Below are 18854 nucleotides of genomic sequence, written 5' to 3' on the forward strand. Positions count from 1 at the left end.
CAGCTTGCTTTATCTGGTGTATTGATTTTGTTCAAGCAAATGTAAATAAGTAAAATGTCTAGTTGTTCAAAGACTAGTGCACTTTATAGATAAAGAACACTGTTTATTTAAACTGGCTTTGATCACTGGGGCAGAGCAATGTTGGTATATTTTCAATCTATCTTTGTTTCTGCTGTCATAAGACAGATGAGGTCACATTTTCAAGCAGCTTCTACCTGTGTTGAAAACTACATTGAACAACAACTTAAAAACAAATAATTGTATCTTAGCCACAGTAGGTGCGGAGATTTGCGCTGTATGTGCTTGCAAAGAGTGTACTACGATTATCTAAGCCTCAGGGTGCAGTGGCTTGATTGCATTGCAGGCTGAGAAGCCCTGGCTTTCTGTAATTCTAGGGAGATGGGGCAGGATTTGGCTGCTGTCTGACTGCTCCTTCTGTTTGATCACTGACCTGTTGTAGACTGCCAGGTAGGATCCCCTTGTTCTGTAACTTTAGGAGCATTCAGTGGAGGAAAAAAAGAAGGGGGGAGGTGGGAGAGAAGAATGTGGGTCTCTAAAGTCCTAAATAAAAAGCATGCTGTAAATGAAGGAGAAATGCAATAAAGTACTTGCAGAGTAAAAAGTATTTGCCCCTTACACTAATAAAACGTCTTATGAACATAGCAGCCACAGAGAACTCAGCAAAATTTTCATTTAAAATATCATTTGATCTGTATTTTTAATTTTACTGACTACTGTGAATTTTTTTTAATGCCGTACAAATAGCACTCTCTACAGAGAGCTGTCATTTGTGAGAATGCTGCAGCAAGCTTCTTGCTAGTAGTTCATTGTAAACTAAGGATCTGCTTTAAGGGATAGGTGGCTTGAGACATATTTTAAACATGCTGTAAATGTTGGATTGTCCCATTTGGTATTTGAAATATAATATTAGCAATGAGATGCTGCATAAAGTTCTAGCAGCAGACGTGCGGTGGCAGAATGCCCTGAGTTTTCTTTTAAGTGGAGTGCTCCGCTTAAGGGCATAGTCTAGTGCCAGGTAGATAGGTTGCAACTTGTCTTTTCTGCAGGTGGTCTTTGTTTTTTGTAATTTTAAACCCAATTCAGACTAGCAACAGAGACTGTCATTACAAGTGGTGCCTAGTTTTGGGGGGAAAGGAGATTAATTTTTCTGTGTTGGTGTAAATATATGCTAAAAATATGAGATGCCAAAGCTATGTTTTTTCCTAAAGCATTGCATTGGCCTAACTTTTTGTTTCAGTTTGAGTCAAAGTGAAACTTCTGATTCCAGTGGAAACAGTAATGAGACTATTGAATCGTTTTGAAAATTTTTAGTCTTGGATTTTACCTCATTTGAAAATGTAGTAATCACTTATGTGGGAGGCAAAGAGCATGATGTGTTAGAGTCTAAAAAAAGGGCAGCCAAGTAAGATGAATTTTATTAAGGAAACCTGCCCTACCACAGTTCCACTCTCCACATCTAGATCTCTGCTGCGATTGTATTACAAACAAAGATGTAAAATTTCCCTTTTTTCTGTGCTTGCATTTCTTTAGAGTGGATTATGCAAGGGCGTGGTGCTGGGACACATGCTAGATTTTCATGTTTTTAACACCAGCCCTCTGAGTACATTACAGCATTAATATCTAAGAAAGGGAGGACCAAGTAGATGCTTGGATGTATTTGGTTGTTTAGTAACACAAAGGGCTTTGAAGGGGTCAGTATCACCTGAGTAGCTCCACTCTGCTGTTCGCCCAAGCATTGCCAGGCGTTGACTTTTAAGTCCCTAAGGAGCTCGCTTTGCATCATAATTACTGAGAATTAGTACACATGGCTGACTTTTGCACTTGCAACTAAAGCTGATTGTTTCATTGAACAAGTCTTTTTCTGTTTTGTAAACTGTTTTCTCTCCTGCAAAAAAGGAAGAAAAACTAGAAAGATCTTTTACTTCATGACCTCACAGCACTTAGTTCAGCTAACAACCTGTTTCATAGTTTTTTAATTATGTGAAGATGAAAGTGATGGGCTGTCTGAGATTTTTTTTCTGAGATCCCCCCCCCCGCCATACAATTAAAAATATAACCTTTATATTTTTATACAGAATCTTAAGGACAGTTGGTATATAAATTACTATACTGGCTCAAAATTTCCATCTTCTCCTCCTTTGTTTGCAAGAAATTTTCCTAGTGACTATGGTATTTGTTACCTATGAAAATATATGTAACTTCGAGATTGCACAGTGCCTGACAGCCACTATGAAATACCGTCTCTGCCTTGTATTTAGAACTCTCATATCTTAATCACTGGATCATGCAATTCCTATATAGTCCTTATCATTATGAGACTAGTAAAAGTCTTCACTTCCAAGACTCTCTGTAATAATACTGTAGAGCTGTGATTTGGTAGGCATCTGTACCACAGATCTGACCTAACCTCCTCGAATGAAAAAGTGCAAAAAAATGTAAGGATTGATTTCTACTAATCCTGTAACTTACCTTCAGGGATAATGGATAAAAAGATGAGTTTGGGTAAGCTATAAGTACTATTTTAAGTCTTTTTTTACACTGGTAATGTTCTTGAAGCAATGTTTTTTCTTTTCTGGTCTTTCAACGTATTTCATATATTAAAGAAAAAAATCAATACTTAAACTGAGATTAGCTGCATGTTTTTCTTAAAGTTCATCCATTTAAAAGATTTTGATAAAAATAATGTGATTTTTTTGATACAATATTAGTGATTACTCTCTTCTTTTGAGTTGTATTAACCAATTAGCATTTACAAAGTGGCATAAATATTATTTGGGGGTTTTGAGATGCTGCCTTTACGACTGTTCTCTTTGGTGAGATGATCATTCTGCTTGTTTCCATCGATAAAACAGTTCCACATTTAATTGAAGCCTTTACATTGTGCCTGGAAGTAACTGTGCAAAGATTCAAAATAAAGAATGATCGTAAAATACAAACAAAATGCTAAGAAAAACGGAAGAAGTATTGTAGTATGACTGAAAAGAAACTGCTATAAAATATACAYGGACTTGTCTGAATTTACTAAAACAATTATCTAGGTAAATCAGAGGCCTAATGTTCTGCAAGAAAGGGGAAAAACATTTTGCTTTGTAACCTTTCCTTCTGTTCTCCCTCCTCTTTCTCAGCATACAGTCTTTTTCCTTCCCAGCTGCTCAGTGTGCGCTCACTATTAGCCAGTTTAAATCATGTAGCACAGTACAGTTACAGACCCCGTACAGATCTGCTTTTATTTAAGTTGTCAAGACAATTTTAGGCATATTTCTAGAGGCTTTATAGAAATCGTAATAAAGTTGAAACACATTGGACTTGCTTGGACAACCTCAGCTCTGCCATGGAACATAAAAATTAGGTATGGTTAAGATGGAGTTCATCTCAGAAGTGTGCAACATCCTGTCCAGAATTAATTTTTATAAAGGAATATGATATGAAATTCCAGATTAAATTTGCCAAACAACCAATCCAGTGCAGATAGTTTAGTATTAAGCTACTTACAACATTTGTTTTATGTTTCAGAGAGTAATAAAGATAAGTCTACATCTGAGCTGCATTTTCTCTGTAGCATTGTAGTGGAGGTAGAGGGTAGATGCACTACAACTCCCACACCCTTCTTAGGTATCTTACTTGCAAAAATCCAGAAGTTTTTAAGTTGCAGGCTAAAGGGAACTGAAAGTGTCATTCTTGTTTTCATTATTCAGAAACTTAAATCTGATAAAATTTTATTTGGCAAGGAAGTCTGAGTTATGGGTAAAATGAAACTCAGCATTATGTATGCCGGGGAAAAAATCATCTCTGTGTGATATCTGAAAAAAATGAACAACTGTATCGTACATAAAAGTTTTGGTCTAGCTTATTGAGATAGTTAGGAAATAATGGTGTTCTTTACGATTACTCATATTAGCTTTGAAGGAAAATGGCATATATTTCTTGAACTCTTAACAGATTTACTTTAAGAGGTCTCTTCTCCCTGCAGTCGGTGAATGTAACTTCCATTACTGTCAAGGGGAGTTCTACATGCATGTTTAAAAGCCCCAAATTCACGTTTCTTGTTTAAGGAAAGATTCAAAAGGTGCCTAATTTTTTTTCTCCATGATTAAAATTAAAGCTGTCTATTTTCTCTTTATATAAAATTTACTTAAATAGATAAATTATTTTGATTTTTAAGTATATTTAATATAATTGATATAGCATAATAGTATAGTATAGCATAAGTAATTAAAGATTTTAAAGTGGAGTTTTCCCCTCTGAAACACTGTGTGTCCTTGAACTGTAGTTATTTTCAACATAGTGGTTCAAACTATCCTTAATCTTTTACTGCAAAAGAGACCAGATAGATTTGAACTTAAATTTGACTTTCCATTTGCAAGGCAGTTGTGTTCCAGCACTGCTCTGTTTTAATTGTCTTCAACTAATTTGCAGCTAATCTGAGTTTTAAGCCTTATACCAAAGTGTAGGAAGGGAACCTACAGTAACATGATAGCCCTTGCAGGAGGTTGTACCAAAGGGTGGGGAAGTTCCTGGTGCAGAGTGCCTGCTTTTCTTTGACCTCACCCCACATTTCCTTGTAGGTTTGGATGTTTTAAAAAATAGTTTGCTGAATCTTTCACCCAGTCATACCTGTTTAAACTGGCCTTTCCTGAAAGCACTAAGAACTTAGAATGTGATTTCACTCTGTTTTGAATTTTCCTTTTGGATAAGTTCATTTACTTTAATTTTTTCCAAGGGTATTTTCCCATAACAAATTAGAGATGCTTTCCCTTTTTCCTTCCTCTCTCCTCTTCCTCTTCACTTCCCTTCTTCCCTCAAAAAAAAAATTTTTTTTTTACATATTGAAAAAGAAAAATAAAAAGGAGAGAGGAACAGGTTTAGGCTGTTATATATCTGATTGTATAACAAAAATGTTGAACTATTAAAAAGGCCATTTTTTCCAACAAACATGCTTAATATTCTTTCCATTTGAAATACATTCAATCTTTTTCTTTACTATTGTATTAGAAACAATGACTGAAAATTATTGTATGATGATATTTTATAGCTTAAAACATATAGTTGGTTTGACAATTATATTTTATTACATATCCGTTTCTCCTATTACTCATTACTGCTTATTTTAAAGGCAGTAAGATATTTTAGCATTTACTAGTACAGGTTCCAAAAAAAAAAAAAGACCCCTCAAACTCAAATCAGGATTTAAAATCTAGTTTTCTGTGAGAAAAAGGAAGATATTTATGATGTCACAGTAATTTATGATGTGACCAAGAAATAATGGGTCATAGTTTTAATGCAGCTACCATACCTTAAGACTTGGAAGGTCTGTAAATCATTAAGTGATTCCACAACTAGTCAAAATAGACAAGTAGAGCAGACAGAGCCAAATGTTAACATATTTGACAGGTCTGTAACTTAATTGCTTTTATAATGCCAATCAAGTAGGCTCCACTTTAATTTTTTGGCTAGGCTTCTGAAGAATTATATTACCTATAAAGTAGAAAATATCGAATCCACAGTTCTAATTTTTTTCCTGTTGCGGAGTTGGTCAGTGCTTGTAAACAAACTGTACTTTAGTTTGTTTCTGTTTAGCCATGTCATTAATAAACTATTGTGCAGAAATTGTCACAACTTGTATCTGTCCTGGAAAGCTGTGTGAAGCAGTAGCAGGAATGTACTTCTGTTCAGACTAATTGCAATTCCATTCATGAGCCCTTTAATGTGAATGTTTAAAAGAGCTTGCTTTGCAGTTTATGTACATGTGGACATTAACAAGGCTTTTCGATTATAGCAGTGTTTGCTGTTTGAGCTATCCAAACGAAAGCCTTAGCCAGACTGAGAGAAGTCTGCTCTCAGAAGACAAGGCAGATTAACTGGGGAAAAACACAGTTCTGCCTGAGCGGCCTGAAAGCTGTTTCTATGCTAGCCTGGTCAGGGGAGTGAAAAGCAAATGATTGAGGGCTCAGGAAATCTCCTCGTGATCTGCAATGAAGGTATTTACTATATGAACTCCCATTGCTAAAGAGCATTATCAGAATCCTGTATAGATAGGACCGCAGACAAGAGAGGACATAAAATAGCACAAGATGGCTTGTCTGAGAACCCAGTCAGACTTGCCCTTGACATACAGTGCCAAATAATTAAGGTTGTCACCTTTGAAATATATAAGAAAAACAGTCACTTTGGACAGATGTCTGTTATTCAGTAGTCTTTCTGGTAACAGGCAAGTCTATCATGAAATTACCTTTGCAGCAGCTCGACAAAATTCATCTTGATGAATCTTGAGCTCTTTTGCCATATAAACTCTAAGAGTTTTAAAGGTAGTTTGAAGCACTGCAGTGGCACTTTGTAAATCTGGCTTCTAAGCCTTGTTTGGTCATAGACTTAGTATGTGATTTTGTGGTAAATCATTTAATAGTTCTGTGCATTAGTTGCCATTTATTGTATATTGAGGATGATAATTCTTGCATCTTTTGAGTGTCTTTTTAATTTAGATTTTTTTAATGACAGGGAACAATCTTTATTTTTTGTCTGTACAACACTCAGTACATTAGGAACCCTGACTTTAATTAAGATGCTAGCAAATGCAGAGGAAAACAAGTTGTATCTGGCAACTGGCAAGGAGTAAGGGCCTGGAACTAAGGAATATGATAACCAGTTGACTAAAAATTTTAGAACTTAACACCTATTTGTCTGTTTGTAAATTGAATGAGTAAAGATGATGCTGTAGATGATTTCTTTTGCAGGTTGATTTGGGATAACTTTGTAACATACTGCATATGTATTTTCATGGTTGCCATTAATTGCCATAATTGCTATCCTTGGATGATATTGTTGGGAAATATTAACACTTTAATAGCAATAGTAACCCTTTTCTTCAGCCATGAACTCTTAAAAGATGCTGTGTGACAAGTTAGATGGGAGGCAGGAGAAAGATCTAGGCTGCCTCTAAATGCTCTTAGCTGAGAACAGGCAAAGAGGTTTTGTAGGAGTCTATAACAGTGGAGGTTAGAGACACTAGGACAGCTGGTGGTTAATTGTCATGAAAGGAGAAGAATCTAGTACTTTTACCTGGGACAGGCTGCTCTGAGACTGTAAAAATGCAGAGAGTTTTCTTCCTGAATAGCAAGCTGTATTCTCTTCAGAAACTACACTGCAGCTTTCAAGTGGAGACTGTAGCAATCCTGTTTAGGAGAGTTGGGTCTGGTATACTCATTTCTTATCTAATCTTATAGGTGCACAAAATGCAGCTACATTAAAAGAATGGGAATTTCTTTAAAAAGAATGCAATTTTTTTAGCATAATGATGGGGGTGAAAATCTGCTTAATTTCCAATAATGTTTATTACAAGGTGATTTGAATGTGTGAAGAAGTAGAAAACATTCTGACTTCTTAAACTGGGATGTTGTTAAGTGGTTGTTATTAAACCATTCTTTTTTTCCACACTAGAGAATGGCTTGTATTTCCCCATGGACAAAAAAATACCTGAACTTTTTCTACTTCTTTCTTCCATTCAGGAAAGTAGTAAAATAGAAGGACTGTGATAGAAAGTACTGTATTACTGTCCAAGGTTATACTGCCATCGAGAGGTGTTGGATGATATCATACCAAGTGTAGAGTTGAAAAACTGCAAAGATGAAAAAACAGATTATTTTTAAAAATCCACATGTATGTGTATACATAGCTAGCTGTCCATATGTTAAAGCACATCGAATATTTTTTAGTAATCCAAATTTCTATAGTTACATGTGTATGAGGAGTTCTTGGAAGATGGATGTATTTCCCTTTGTTTCTTGCTTTACATCAAACAAGACCATAAATGCTTGTGATATTTCAGAAAGGGACTAAGTTGTAATTAGGTCAAATGTTAAATTCTTGCAGAATAGTACAGTTTGTGGGACTTACATACAGATACTGCATAGACAATTATTTGTATGTATTCCTATAAATAAGTCAAAATTACAGTTTTTATTTTAACAACATTATAATAACTGAAAAGTAATAGGTTTTTTTGTTGTTTTTTTTTTTCCCAGTCAGATCATTAGTTACTTTAAAACAACTGATTGAAAGCGCTGAAATGGAATTCAGAGTTGAGAGTGATCAAGTTTTTAACTTCAATGTAGAAAAATTGGCATTACTGGGAAGAATCAATTGGTAAAACAGTTGGTGAAATTTATCCTGGAATGATTTTTGTGACACTTAGTAGAGGAAATATTTAAGCTTGAGCAAGTTGAGCTTAAACTGTGTTTGTTCTGGCCAAAAAGCAGTTTAAAAATTCTAACCTTTGGGAGCATATTTTAAAATGAGATGCACTTTTAACTGCAAAAGTTACCAAATTAGGAGAAGTTAACATTGTTAAGCTTCTTTGCCAAGCAAAATGAACAGGCTGATGAGGTTTTTGTCTGTTTTCCATAATAGTTCATACAAGCAGCTTGAAGGGATTGGGGCGGGGGGTGAGCGGGAAGATTAATGAGATTTCTTTCATTGTATTTCATTCCGTTTGTAAAAACTTGGAAAGAGCACAGCAGCGATGGTGGTGTGGCTCAAGGTGCTGCTTTAGCGATCAGGGTGTCTGCAGACTGTTACTAGTTGTGTGTGTGCGAGCCAGGGACACACATACCCTGGGCGTACATTTAACCGCTTTACCTCAGATCCCCTTCTTGTAAAACTAGCGTGATCATACTTTCCTCACAGGAGCGCTGGGAGGAGGAAATACCATCAATATTTATGAGACGCTTGCCTCCTATGGGGCTGAGTAGCACAGGAGGAGTTTCCAGGGCTGGGCAAGCAAGAAATGATTTCATCGGAGGGTGTAGCAGCCGTCTCTGGGTTTGCTTCCCCACCATTTTGGGAGTAAGGAGGAGCAGTTACCTATGTGGGTAGTTAAATAAGAGGGTGATAAATGCTCCCTGCCAGGCGACTGTTCTTGTTACCATTAGAGCAGCCCCTGCGCTGGCTGATGCCAAACCAGCCCGAGGTTCCYGAGCGGCGTCTGCAGCTGGCAGAAGGCCTCCTGCCGAGAGGTCGGGTCGCGTGGCGTCCGCCTCGTGCCTTCGCTTGCTCTTCCTTTGATTCCTGGAGTCTCTCTTTGATCAAATTCAGAGCACGACTGAGGTGGTTCTGGGAGCTTGGGCCTCGTACCTGGGCGGTTTCGTGGACAGACTTCGCTGGAAATTTCCAGCGGCTTTCCTAAGACTTCTGTTGTGGGTGGCAAAACCAGTAGTCATCACGTTAGTTGCTTTGGTCTTCTTAGTGATGCCTGGTGAATCCAGGTCGTGGCGTTTTAAAGCATTGAGTGCAGCGACCCTGATTGCGTGAGGTGGGTAAGGAATAGCATCCCCGTTTTTCAAACAGCAAACTGAAGCAGAAGTCGGCATGATTTTCCCAGAGCCACAGGCAGGTGATGCTGCCAGTATCTCACACAGCCAGGTTGCGCATACAAACACAAACATTTAGATGTGCTAGCATTTTAAGCGTTTCCCATTTGACTGAATTCATAAATTACTGGCCTTTATTTTCCTTTAAAATCAGATATACCTTTCTAGATCCTTTCTCTAAATACGGCATTTACACTTACAAATGTTTTTATAGATTTGTAAATTACTCAGTGTTTTGGTGCATTAATAATCACAAACTGAACTTCAGTTTTGTTGTCATCTTTTGAATTTTGATATAGTTTTCCCATAGTGAAAATTAAAGGAACAGTTCCCGTGGAGTCATGGCACAATGAACTGTAAGATGATCATACTGAGAGAAAATAGTTTATTTGCGCTAATGTAGATCAGCTGATAGGAGTTTTTAAATAGTGTGTTTTAGAGGAGAGCTGTGGTATAGCAAACTCACAAATGAATATTATCACCTCGCATTGGGATTTTATCCTTTTAAGAAGAAAAAATGTATAATGGCATGTGGGAACACTTAATATTTGTAATACATAGACCAAAATGTTTATTACATAGGAATTTATAATTCACCATAAAGAGCTTTCCAAGATTTTTTCATTTTGAAGCTTTACAAGATGAGTAGACAAGTAAAAGAAACCATCTCACTTCTTTGTTTTGAAGACTTATTTGCTTAATATGTTTCTTTTTAAGTGCAAAACTGAAGTCAACAATGTGCCAAATAATTTATCATTCTAATTTCTGATGGCAAGAAGAATAGCATTTTTATATGTACCAGGATTCTGGTTTGGTAAATGCAGTTAAATTAAATTATGCCAATTTGAAAGTCAAAACCAGTTGAGTTGCACAAGAGCATGCTTTTTCTGGTCAAAATAGGAAACATTTGGGATATTTTGGGGGTTATGTAAAGACTTTAATTTGTAACCACACTGTGTATGCACAGTCTAAGTGGTAGGCAAGAATAGTTGGTCGTGTGATTGCTGTTTCTTCAGCACATTATTTAAACCATATTACTGTGCATATCTTTTTATTTTGAATGATAGTTAATCTGAACTACGATTAACTCTTTTAACATTTTTATAATTTGAAAAAGACGTGCACATAGCATTTACATACTAGAGATGGCTAGATGTAAATGCTTTTAAATACAGTTTATTTCATTTTAGTCATTACCTTCTAGAAAAAAAAAAGTACTTGTTTTGTTGGGGGGGGGGGTGCCCTTTACATAGTTTGTGATGTTAGAGCCTGGAAAAGAGCATAGCTCTTGGGCCATATAATTCAGAACTTAAGAAAAGTTGGAATGACACTCTGTTGAATTTTGGCCAGATGGAGTTTGAATGAATATTATTTGAATACACTTAAGTTATGTCACGCAATTGCTTTTTCATTTTAAAATTTTAATACAGGATCTGTCAGTATAGCAAAAAGGTTATGCCCTACATTTCATATTGCAAATGAGATGTACTTTACTATGAGTAGTGGAGAGTATGATATACTTGCCACCAGTGTGATTTAAATCTTACTAAATTTTGAAATCAGCTGAGTGACATCTTGCAAACAAACAGCCACTGAAATTTTTAAATCATTTAGAATTCCTGATTAATGGAGTCCTTCAGTTTGTAGACCTTCATTTTCTTTATTACCTGGTGCACAAATAATGATGTGGAGCTCAGACCGTCAAATCCAACTGCATGTAATGACACTGAAACTAGTAGTGCAGCACGGCTTTAAAGAAGCAAAAGATATCTGCAGTTCTGGTCTTTGGAATCCATGTGTTCTTGTTTTATGAACTCATGCCAAAATTGAAAAAGTTCCTGCCAAACTCTTACTCTTCAGTAGTATGTTTTCGCTTTCTAAGTACTGGCATGCAGATCTCAGTTTCTTTACTTAGCTACTAATTCTTCCTTTCATTTTATGACTTGCTTTACAATGTTCTTGGCTTGGCAGTATTGCAAAAATTGGTGTTGGTGAATGTATTCTTGCAGCAAGAATTGAGCTAATGTATGTTTGATGAACTGCAGTGTCACTGGCTGACCTGCTTCCTCTCTGTTTCCTGACCATTCATCTCGTGTAGGGTGGGTTTCTACCTTGTGAACTGCAGTTTATTGACTGCTACTAAAACTCATGTCTGCTAATAGCTTAACTGACTGCAGCAGGATTAAAAATGTCTTCTGTTGAATATAACAGGATGAATGTTGTAAATAATTTAATGGATTAACATATTGTCTTCCACTTTTAATTTCAGGCTGGAGGTTCTCAAGTGATCTTTACCAACCCACTAGAAATTGTCAAGATTCGATTACAGGTGGCTGGAGAAATTACTACTGGTCCACGAGTTAGTGCCCTCACTGTCTTACGGGACTTGGGCTTCTTTGGTCTCTACAAGGTAACTTTTTCTATGTATACATGAATTAAAAGCCAATTGTGAATATTTCAAATCAAAAGATTTCATTTTGAGTAGAGTCATTTCATTGTTCTCACAAACCTTCATAATGCAGAAACAATGGCATATATATATATATATTTTTGGTTCTTCATTGTTATGAGATATTATATCTTCATTCTTCATTTCTAATTAAAGGAAGTTACTGTTTGTCTTCTGGTTGTGTTTTTAAGCATGTGGTACTTTTGGATCTCATTAGAATGTCTGTTATCACTTCAGCAGGTCTGGATGTAAGTATTGTTCATTGAGGATTAGTCTGTGATTCCTAACATTCTACCTGTTGAAAAAATAAACTTATTTTCATGACAGAGAGCCCACAGTTTTGGAGCTGTACTCTTGTTCTTCTGTGTTTCATACAGCAGCTTTTCCAGATGTCATTGTTAATCTGGGGATGGGAATTAATTGCAGCGCAATAACTAGTGAAGAAATACAGACAGTGGGAGCCCAGCATAAAAATAAACCTCTAAAGCAAGCTTGCCCTTGCTAGTTTAGAAGAGCGTTGCCACAAATACTATTGAGAATAGCCACTTTTATGAGTGCACACTACAAACTCCGCACTTCTGCTTTCTCCATTATTGCCCTCGCATACATACATAAATACATACCTATAAATAAAGCTATGTTAGACTGAATTAGATATGGAGGAGTATGAAATGTCTAGAATACTTTGAGATAGCCATTACGCACAGTATTGAAACAAGAACCGTAACAAATGCCATATACTGCAGAGCATCATGTGGTGTTTCTTCAGATTCTACAACCCACTCTACAGGAGAAAGCTTTCATATGTCCATTTGTCTCAGTATTTCTAGCGTAGCAGGCAGTATTCCTGTTTTTATTTACAGAAGTGCAACTGTAAACTGAAATAAAAGATGCTGTACAAATACCAAATAAGCCCCATCCCTCTGCCCACAATGTTTAAATTTCAACTTCATTTTTAAGCATACAGTCCTTTTAAATTGTTCTGTTAACATCACAAAGAGGAAACCTGCCCATGAGTAGATGTATGTATGTTTTGGCCTGGAGAGAAGTAGCAGGTCTGAATAGGATTTAATAGGGAGTTGTTTTTCCCTTTAAATTGACTTGCTAATTTTTTAGGTGTTTTACTGAAGGTGATGCTATTGTATAAACTCCTAGTAAATGACATTATGGTGTTGATCAGAGCAGGCATTTACAACTGAAAACATAGATATGGTAAACATACTGCATCCCTGAGGCTGCACAGGAATGGAGGGCAGCTATTGACTTTTACTTGAACTAGTAAAAATAAAACATAAAATGAAAAAAAATGATGGACTAGTTGACTAAAGTAGCATTTATTAGATACCTTTTTCCTGAATACTCCATATTAGTTGATGAGCAGAGTTTGCTGTATTCTTATGTTTTTAAATGGCATTTGTGTCTTAGGTCATAAAAATGACTTACTTCTGTTTTTTAGAATAGGTACTTGGGAATATTTGCCAGGAATATGCCTTCTTCTGAACAAGAGCTAGTCAGAGCACTGCTTTGCATTGAAACAGACACTGTTATTAGTCACAAGCTAACACAGTTTCATTGATTCATTCACTAAGTCCATTTACTTCCACAGAAAGAAAGTCACAGAAGAGGGTTTTTTTTACACTTTTGCTGTCTTTGTTCCACTGTCTCTCCCTGCTCCTTGTGTTCATGTCCTTTTGTACATCCAATTCATTGCCTATGAAAACTTGTCTAATTTGACAAAACTAGAGAACTTAAACTGGCAATCAGTCATCCGCCAAACAGAGTTCATGCATACCATAAAACTTGTGTCCGAGTGTACCCTTAGTCTGTGCTAGCTCTGTCCTTGGACAGGTTTGCGCTGTTGTTCCCCCAAAGCTTTGGCACTGGAGCCAAAAAAAAGTCAATCTTGTCTGCCACTCTCCCTTGTGCCAGCATGAGCATTAGTGCAGCCACAGGATGATCCAAAATAGGAAGCTAATTAAAACTGAAGTCTCCACCTTACAGCTTAGGTTAATTTTAACCCAGATCAACTCACTCTGTAGCTTCTCAAAATGTTCGTGCCCATGCGAAAGGTGGAGCGGCATCATGGCATGGACATCATTCTGTGTTGGTGAAGTTTTATACTACCTTCGCATGTTCGTGGAACAACAGTGTTAGTGGCAAAAATAGTCCTCTTCTGAATGCTTTTCATGAAGCTGGCAGCACTAGTGAGGCTAGGCAGAGATTAATAATTCATTGCATGTAAGTCACCAGCCTCAGAAAGCACTGCCTAGAGGGATCAATGGTCTAAATGGATTTCAGCCTGAAAGTAGTTTCGGAAGGGCCTATGTCCTTTGCTGGTGCTTCTAGCAAATGAGTTTAGTGAATATCAAATAATAATAAATGGTCTAATAATAAGAATTAAAGTATCTGGATAAATTTGGAATGCCTGCACACTTAACTAGTCAAATTAGCTTTAAAACTGTAAACAGAAATTAGAGTTTTTAATCTATCTCAGTATTTTTCATGCTATTCACTCTAACCTGAGCAGAACTTTCATTTGTATCTTGAAGTGTTCATTTTAGCTTTGTCATTTGTATCCTTGTTAAGATGCCCTCAAGCCCTGAATGTATTTTAGTAGATCTAAGTAACACTCCATAGCACTGCAAAAGAACCAGAACAGATAGTTGTTTGAGAAAATAGTTTTATTTGTGACTCTTGAAGTATTTTAATGGTTTGTCATTGGCTTGATGGGCCTTCATGTAAATATTTCACCCATTTAGGCACTGGTTTGGCACTGGTTAAGCATTTGGTGATGATTTAGATATGGTTAATTCATTTTCTTTTGCAAGTGTTGAAAGCAAAATTCTAGCCTTTTTATTTCAGGGTTTTTCATTTGAAATTGATTTTTTTTCTTTAAATTTTTTAAAAATATTTTTAACCATCCAAACTTTAAATGTAATATTTTGTTTCATAGTTGATAACAAATTTCTTTATTTTCTTTTTTTTCTGTTTGATATGGCCTGAATTATTTTCTATGGGTTTTTTTTCTTTCTTTCTTTTTTTTTTTTTTCTTTCTGCGAAAACAAGTTGATTGCCATTTTCTGCAGCAGTTTCCACCACAGCTCAGTATCTGGACATCAGAGAGTGACCACCCAAATAATTCACTTCTGGTGTTTGGATTGGTGGAGAGCAAGTGCCTGTAGCGCCATGTCCCTGACAAAAGTTGAAGATGAAAACTGTCTAGATGAGGCCAGAGAGAATGGGACAGCATGAGAAGCTGAGGCAAGAAAAGTGCAGTTGTCCACTTTGCAAAGAGACAGGATCCTTCTCTGTTGCTTGCAAAATTTCCTTAAAGGTCTTGCTTTGAGGTGGGAAGGAATTCCCTAACCCTTCTAACCTAACAGTTGTCTGGTGAAATCCACAGAGAGCAAAGATATTGATTTCTCTCTAATGCCAACAGCGGAGAAAATAGACTTGTCATAGGGATGGAATAAATGGAGGGATATCCCATACTTAATAGGAAGATGGGCCTCAAACTSTGGTGTTAAGTTGAAACTAATATTACCATAATGACACTTCCTCAAAATAGAAGCATGGATATTTTTAAGCAGTTGTTTTTTGTGATGAAAGAGAACCTGCCTAGAACTTCCCAGTCAACTTGCCAGTCAGTCTGTAAGTTCATAAGAGAGCTGAAGGGTTTGGATGGCTTGTCAATGTGAGTTACTTCTGCGCTGATAAGTTACAAACCTCTTAAGTCAGGAGTGGTCACCCAGTGTGCTGCACTCCGACTTTTCTGTTTCTCTCGCTCTGCCGTGGTGCAGTTTTGTTTACCACACTGCAAGGTTGGCAGGGAAAATTCTACATTCCTTATTCAGAAATAAAACTTCTTGAAAGCCGCTCTGACCACAAAAGATCAATCCTGCATGCACTGCTTAGTCTCTATGAATCTTTTATGCTGGATTTCAGGAGAAAATCTGTTAGAGTCCTATATAGTAATCATCGTGGAAGAATGTACTTTTATTACTTATAACTGCAGCCAGAAGATGCAAAGAAATATATATGTCAAACCTAGTCTCATAAGACAAATTCCTGTATGTCTTAACAAGATCTCCTGCTTGTTGTTTAAATTTATATATTTTGTATTAATTTCTAACTGTGAAATGCTTGCTGTGGATTTTAAAATAAAACACCTGCACATCCCTGATACAGATAATTTCAGTGTTCCTCACTCGTATTAACAGAAAAAACAATGCACAAACAAATTTCAAGTCTCGCATCAACAAATTAACACAGAAAATGTTACGTAAACCCTTTCTGCATCAGCTGGGTGAATCATATATTGTTTTTGATTGTAATTATCCCAGTATTTTACTGTCCAAATGAAAAACCACTGCTGATCATTGAGAAGCTGGGTTACATGGGTTTTGTTGCCCCTCTATAGGTTAATATTCTTCCAGGCCATTCATTGGCATGTTAACGTGACACTCTACTATGATAGTGACACAAAATAATTCACATTAGTACTCTGTGGAGATCTTGCTCTGTCCATTGCCTCTTACCCTTCTATGGTGCAACACCAAGAATTGTTTTTCCTGTACCCTCATGTGCCATGTGCTCCCCTAACAATCTTGGTGGCCCTGCACTGGACTCGCTGCAGTGTGGCAGTGTCTTTCTTGTACTGGGGAGCCCAGATGTGGACACAGTGCTCCAGATGTGGTCTCACCAGGGCTGAATGGAAATAATCAGTTCCCTAACAGTCTTGCTAAGACAGCCCAGGATGTGGCTGGCCTTCTTCACTGCAAAGACCCACTGCTGACCTATGCTCCGCTTGGCCACTGGCACCACCAGAACTTTTTCTGCAAAGCTGCTTTCTGGGCACTTAGCCCCAGCCTATCCTGCTGCATGCGGTTATTCCAGCCCAGATGCAGGGCTTGCATTTGTTGTTCTGAACTTTGTGATGTTCCTGTCAGCCCATTTCTCCATCCTGTCAGGGTCCCTCTGAATAGCAGCCTTGCTCTCCAGCACATTAACTACCTCCCCAGTTGAATATCATCCACTAATCTGCTGAAAGTGCTGCCCATATTCCACCAATTTAACTACTGGGACACAGTCTCAAAGGCCTTGCTAAAGTCAAGATATACAACATCCACTGCTTTCCTTTATCCACAAGCCTGGCAATCAGATTGGTCAGGCACAATTTGGTAAATCTATGCTGGTTGTTGCCAGTTTCCCTCTTGGCCTTCATGTGCTTGGAAATGGCTTCCAGGAGCATTTACTCCATAAACCTGCTAYGGACTGAGGTGTTTTTGACCAGCTTTTAGTCTCCCAGATCTTCCTTCTTGTTCTTCTTCAAGATGGGTGTGATGTTTGTCTTTTTCCAGTCATCAGAAACCCCCTGATTGACTTGACCTTTTGAAGATAATAGCAGCTTCACAGCAGCATCAACACCCTTGGAGGTATGTCACCTGGTCCCACAGATTATATACGTCCAGATGGATTAAGAGCTCTGACTTCCTCTACTGTAGGTAATGCTGCACTCCTGCAGACTTTTCTGGTAGGCTCATGGACCTGAAAGGCTTGAGGCAGAGGCAAAGAAGTAATTTCTCTGTCTTTTCCATGTCCTTTGCCGGTAGGTCCTCTGCTTCATTACAGAAGCCCTTCTTGCTTCCCTTCGCATCACTCCCTAAATCCAACTCCAGCTGAGCTTTGGCTTTCCTGACTCCATCTCTGCTTCCTTGATACTTTTTGCATTTGATCTCAAACATGAGTTCCCTGTTTTTCCATGCTGGCTTTCTGCCACGATTGCTCAACTTTCTGCACAATGGAATGGACTGTCCTTGTAGTTTGAGGAGGTTGTCCTTGAAGATCAGTATTGGTGTACCTTTGTAACTCTCAGCATTTTAATTTGGAGAGGAAATGCTATCACAGTGCGTAGAGGTTCTGATCAGGTAATTTAGATCCCTTCTCTTCTCCTCTTCTCCCTTCACCACTAAAGAATTTTCCAGACCACAAGGAAATTTTTCTCCCTTCAACTAAATGTCCATCATAGTAAATATAACAATTTAAAGTCAAAGCTGCCTTCCAGACTCACTCTGCCTTCACTGGATGTTAAGATACTATCAATTTGGATGATATGTGGCTTAGAATTAAAAGAAGATGTAAGTTAACTTCAGCAATAAGAAGTTCTGACAAAAAGCTTATTAGGGTAACTGCTGCATTGAACCCCTGTTCTTTAAAGCTAGAAAACAAGGGTTTTTTTCTGCCCTTGTCTAAACTTCTGGAATATTTGTGTAAATAAGTATTTTAGGACATTGTCCTCCTCAAAACTCAGCTGCTTCTTTGTGGAGGCACGTTGCAGCACTTATGCTGAAGTTAGTTTGTTTCCTCTATTTGTCTTCTTTCTGCCAGTAATTGTTGCTGTGAAAGCATTAGGGCATGGAAGCTTACAACTAGTAAATTCTTCTTTAACTACAGATATTCTGTAGATGTAGCTGTAGATGACAGCTATTCTTAAAAATATGAAGAGACAATATATCCCAGTCAGGGAGGGTATCATTTAATCCAACTCAAAATGTCATTTATGTTGGCAGAAGTGAGAAAGATGCATTTCTGGTTCTCAGTAGTTGTAATAGTTTTTATTTAATTTCTGGTCACAAAAGAATACTGAAATGATTGTACAAGATCAGCTAATATATTTTCTGTCTTCTGCCTATCTTATACAGTAATAGGCATAAAGTCCTGTTAAAGACAGTTTAATTTATATTCTGTTGGTTTCCAAAGATACCTTTAACATATACATTTAAATACATGTTATAAGTGTACCTGCTTATTTTGTACATCACAGAAACTCATATGCGTATAATATTTAACATGAAATGTTTAATAAAGTATTATTCCTTTTAAAAATAATCATTCTGGACAGTGTTTTACAGCATAACAGGCAGTGCCACTCAGTAATTTTACACAACTGATCCAGAGAAGATGGTAAATAATACGGTAATAAAAGATTCTTGGAGGAAATGATGCATTGGTTGTGGTCATGT

General features: G+C 37.1%; 1 protein-coding gene across 2 annotated transcripts in view; it reads left to right on the top strand.

Moving 5' to 3' along the window:
* The window catches only part of SLC25A13 (solute carrier family 25 member 13), a 101768-nt gene that overhangs the window by 71624 nt on the left and 11290 nt on the right, over nucleotides 1-18854 (top strand). For both annotated transcript variants that reach the window (XM_026072659.1, XM_026072658.1), the window contains exon 14: nucleotides 11653-11793. In XM_026072659.1, the coding sequence (XP_025928444.1) occupies nucleotides 11653-11793 (141 nt within the window). The remainder of the gene's footprint in view (nucleotides 1-11652; nucleotides 11794-18854) is intronic.

Source organism: Apteryx rowi, unplaced genomic scaffold (assembly GCF_003343035.1).
Source record: "Apteryx rowi isolate R43461 unplaced genomic scaffold, aptRow1 scaffold_346, whole genome shotgun sequence".
In the NCBI taxonomy this organism is placed as follows: Eukaryota; Metazoa; Chordata; class Aves; order Apterygiformes; family Apterygidae; genus Apteryx; species Apteryx rowi.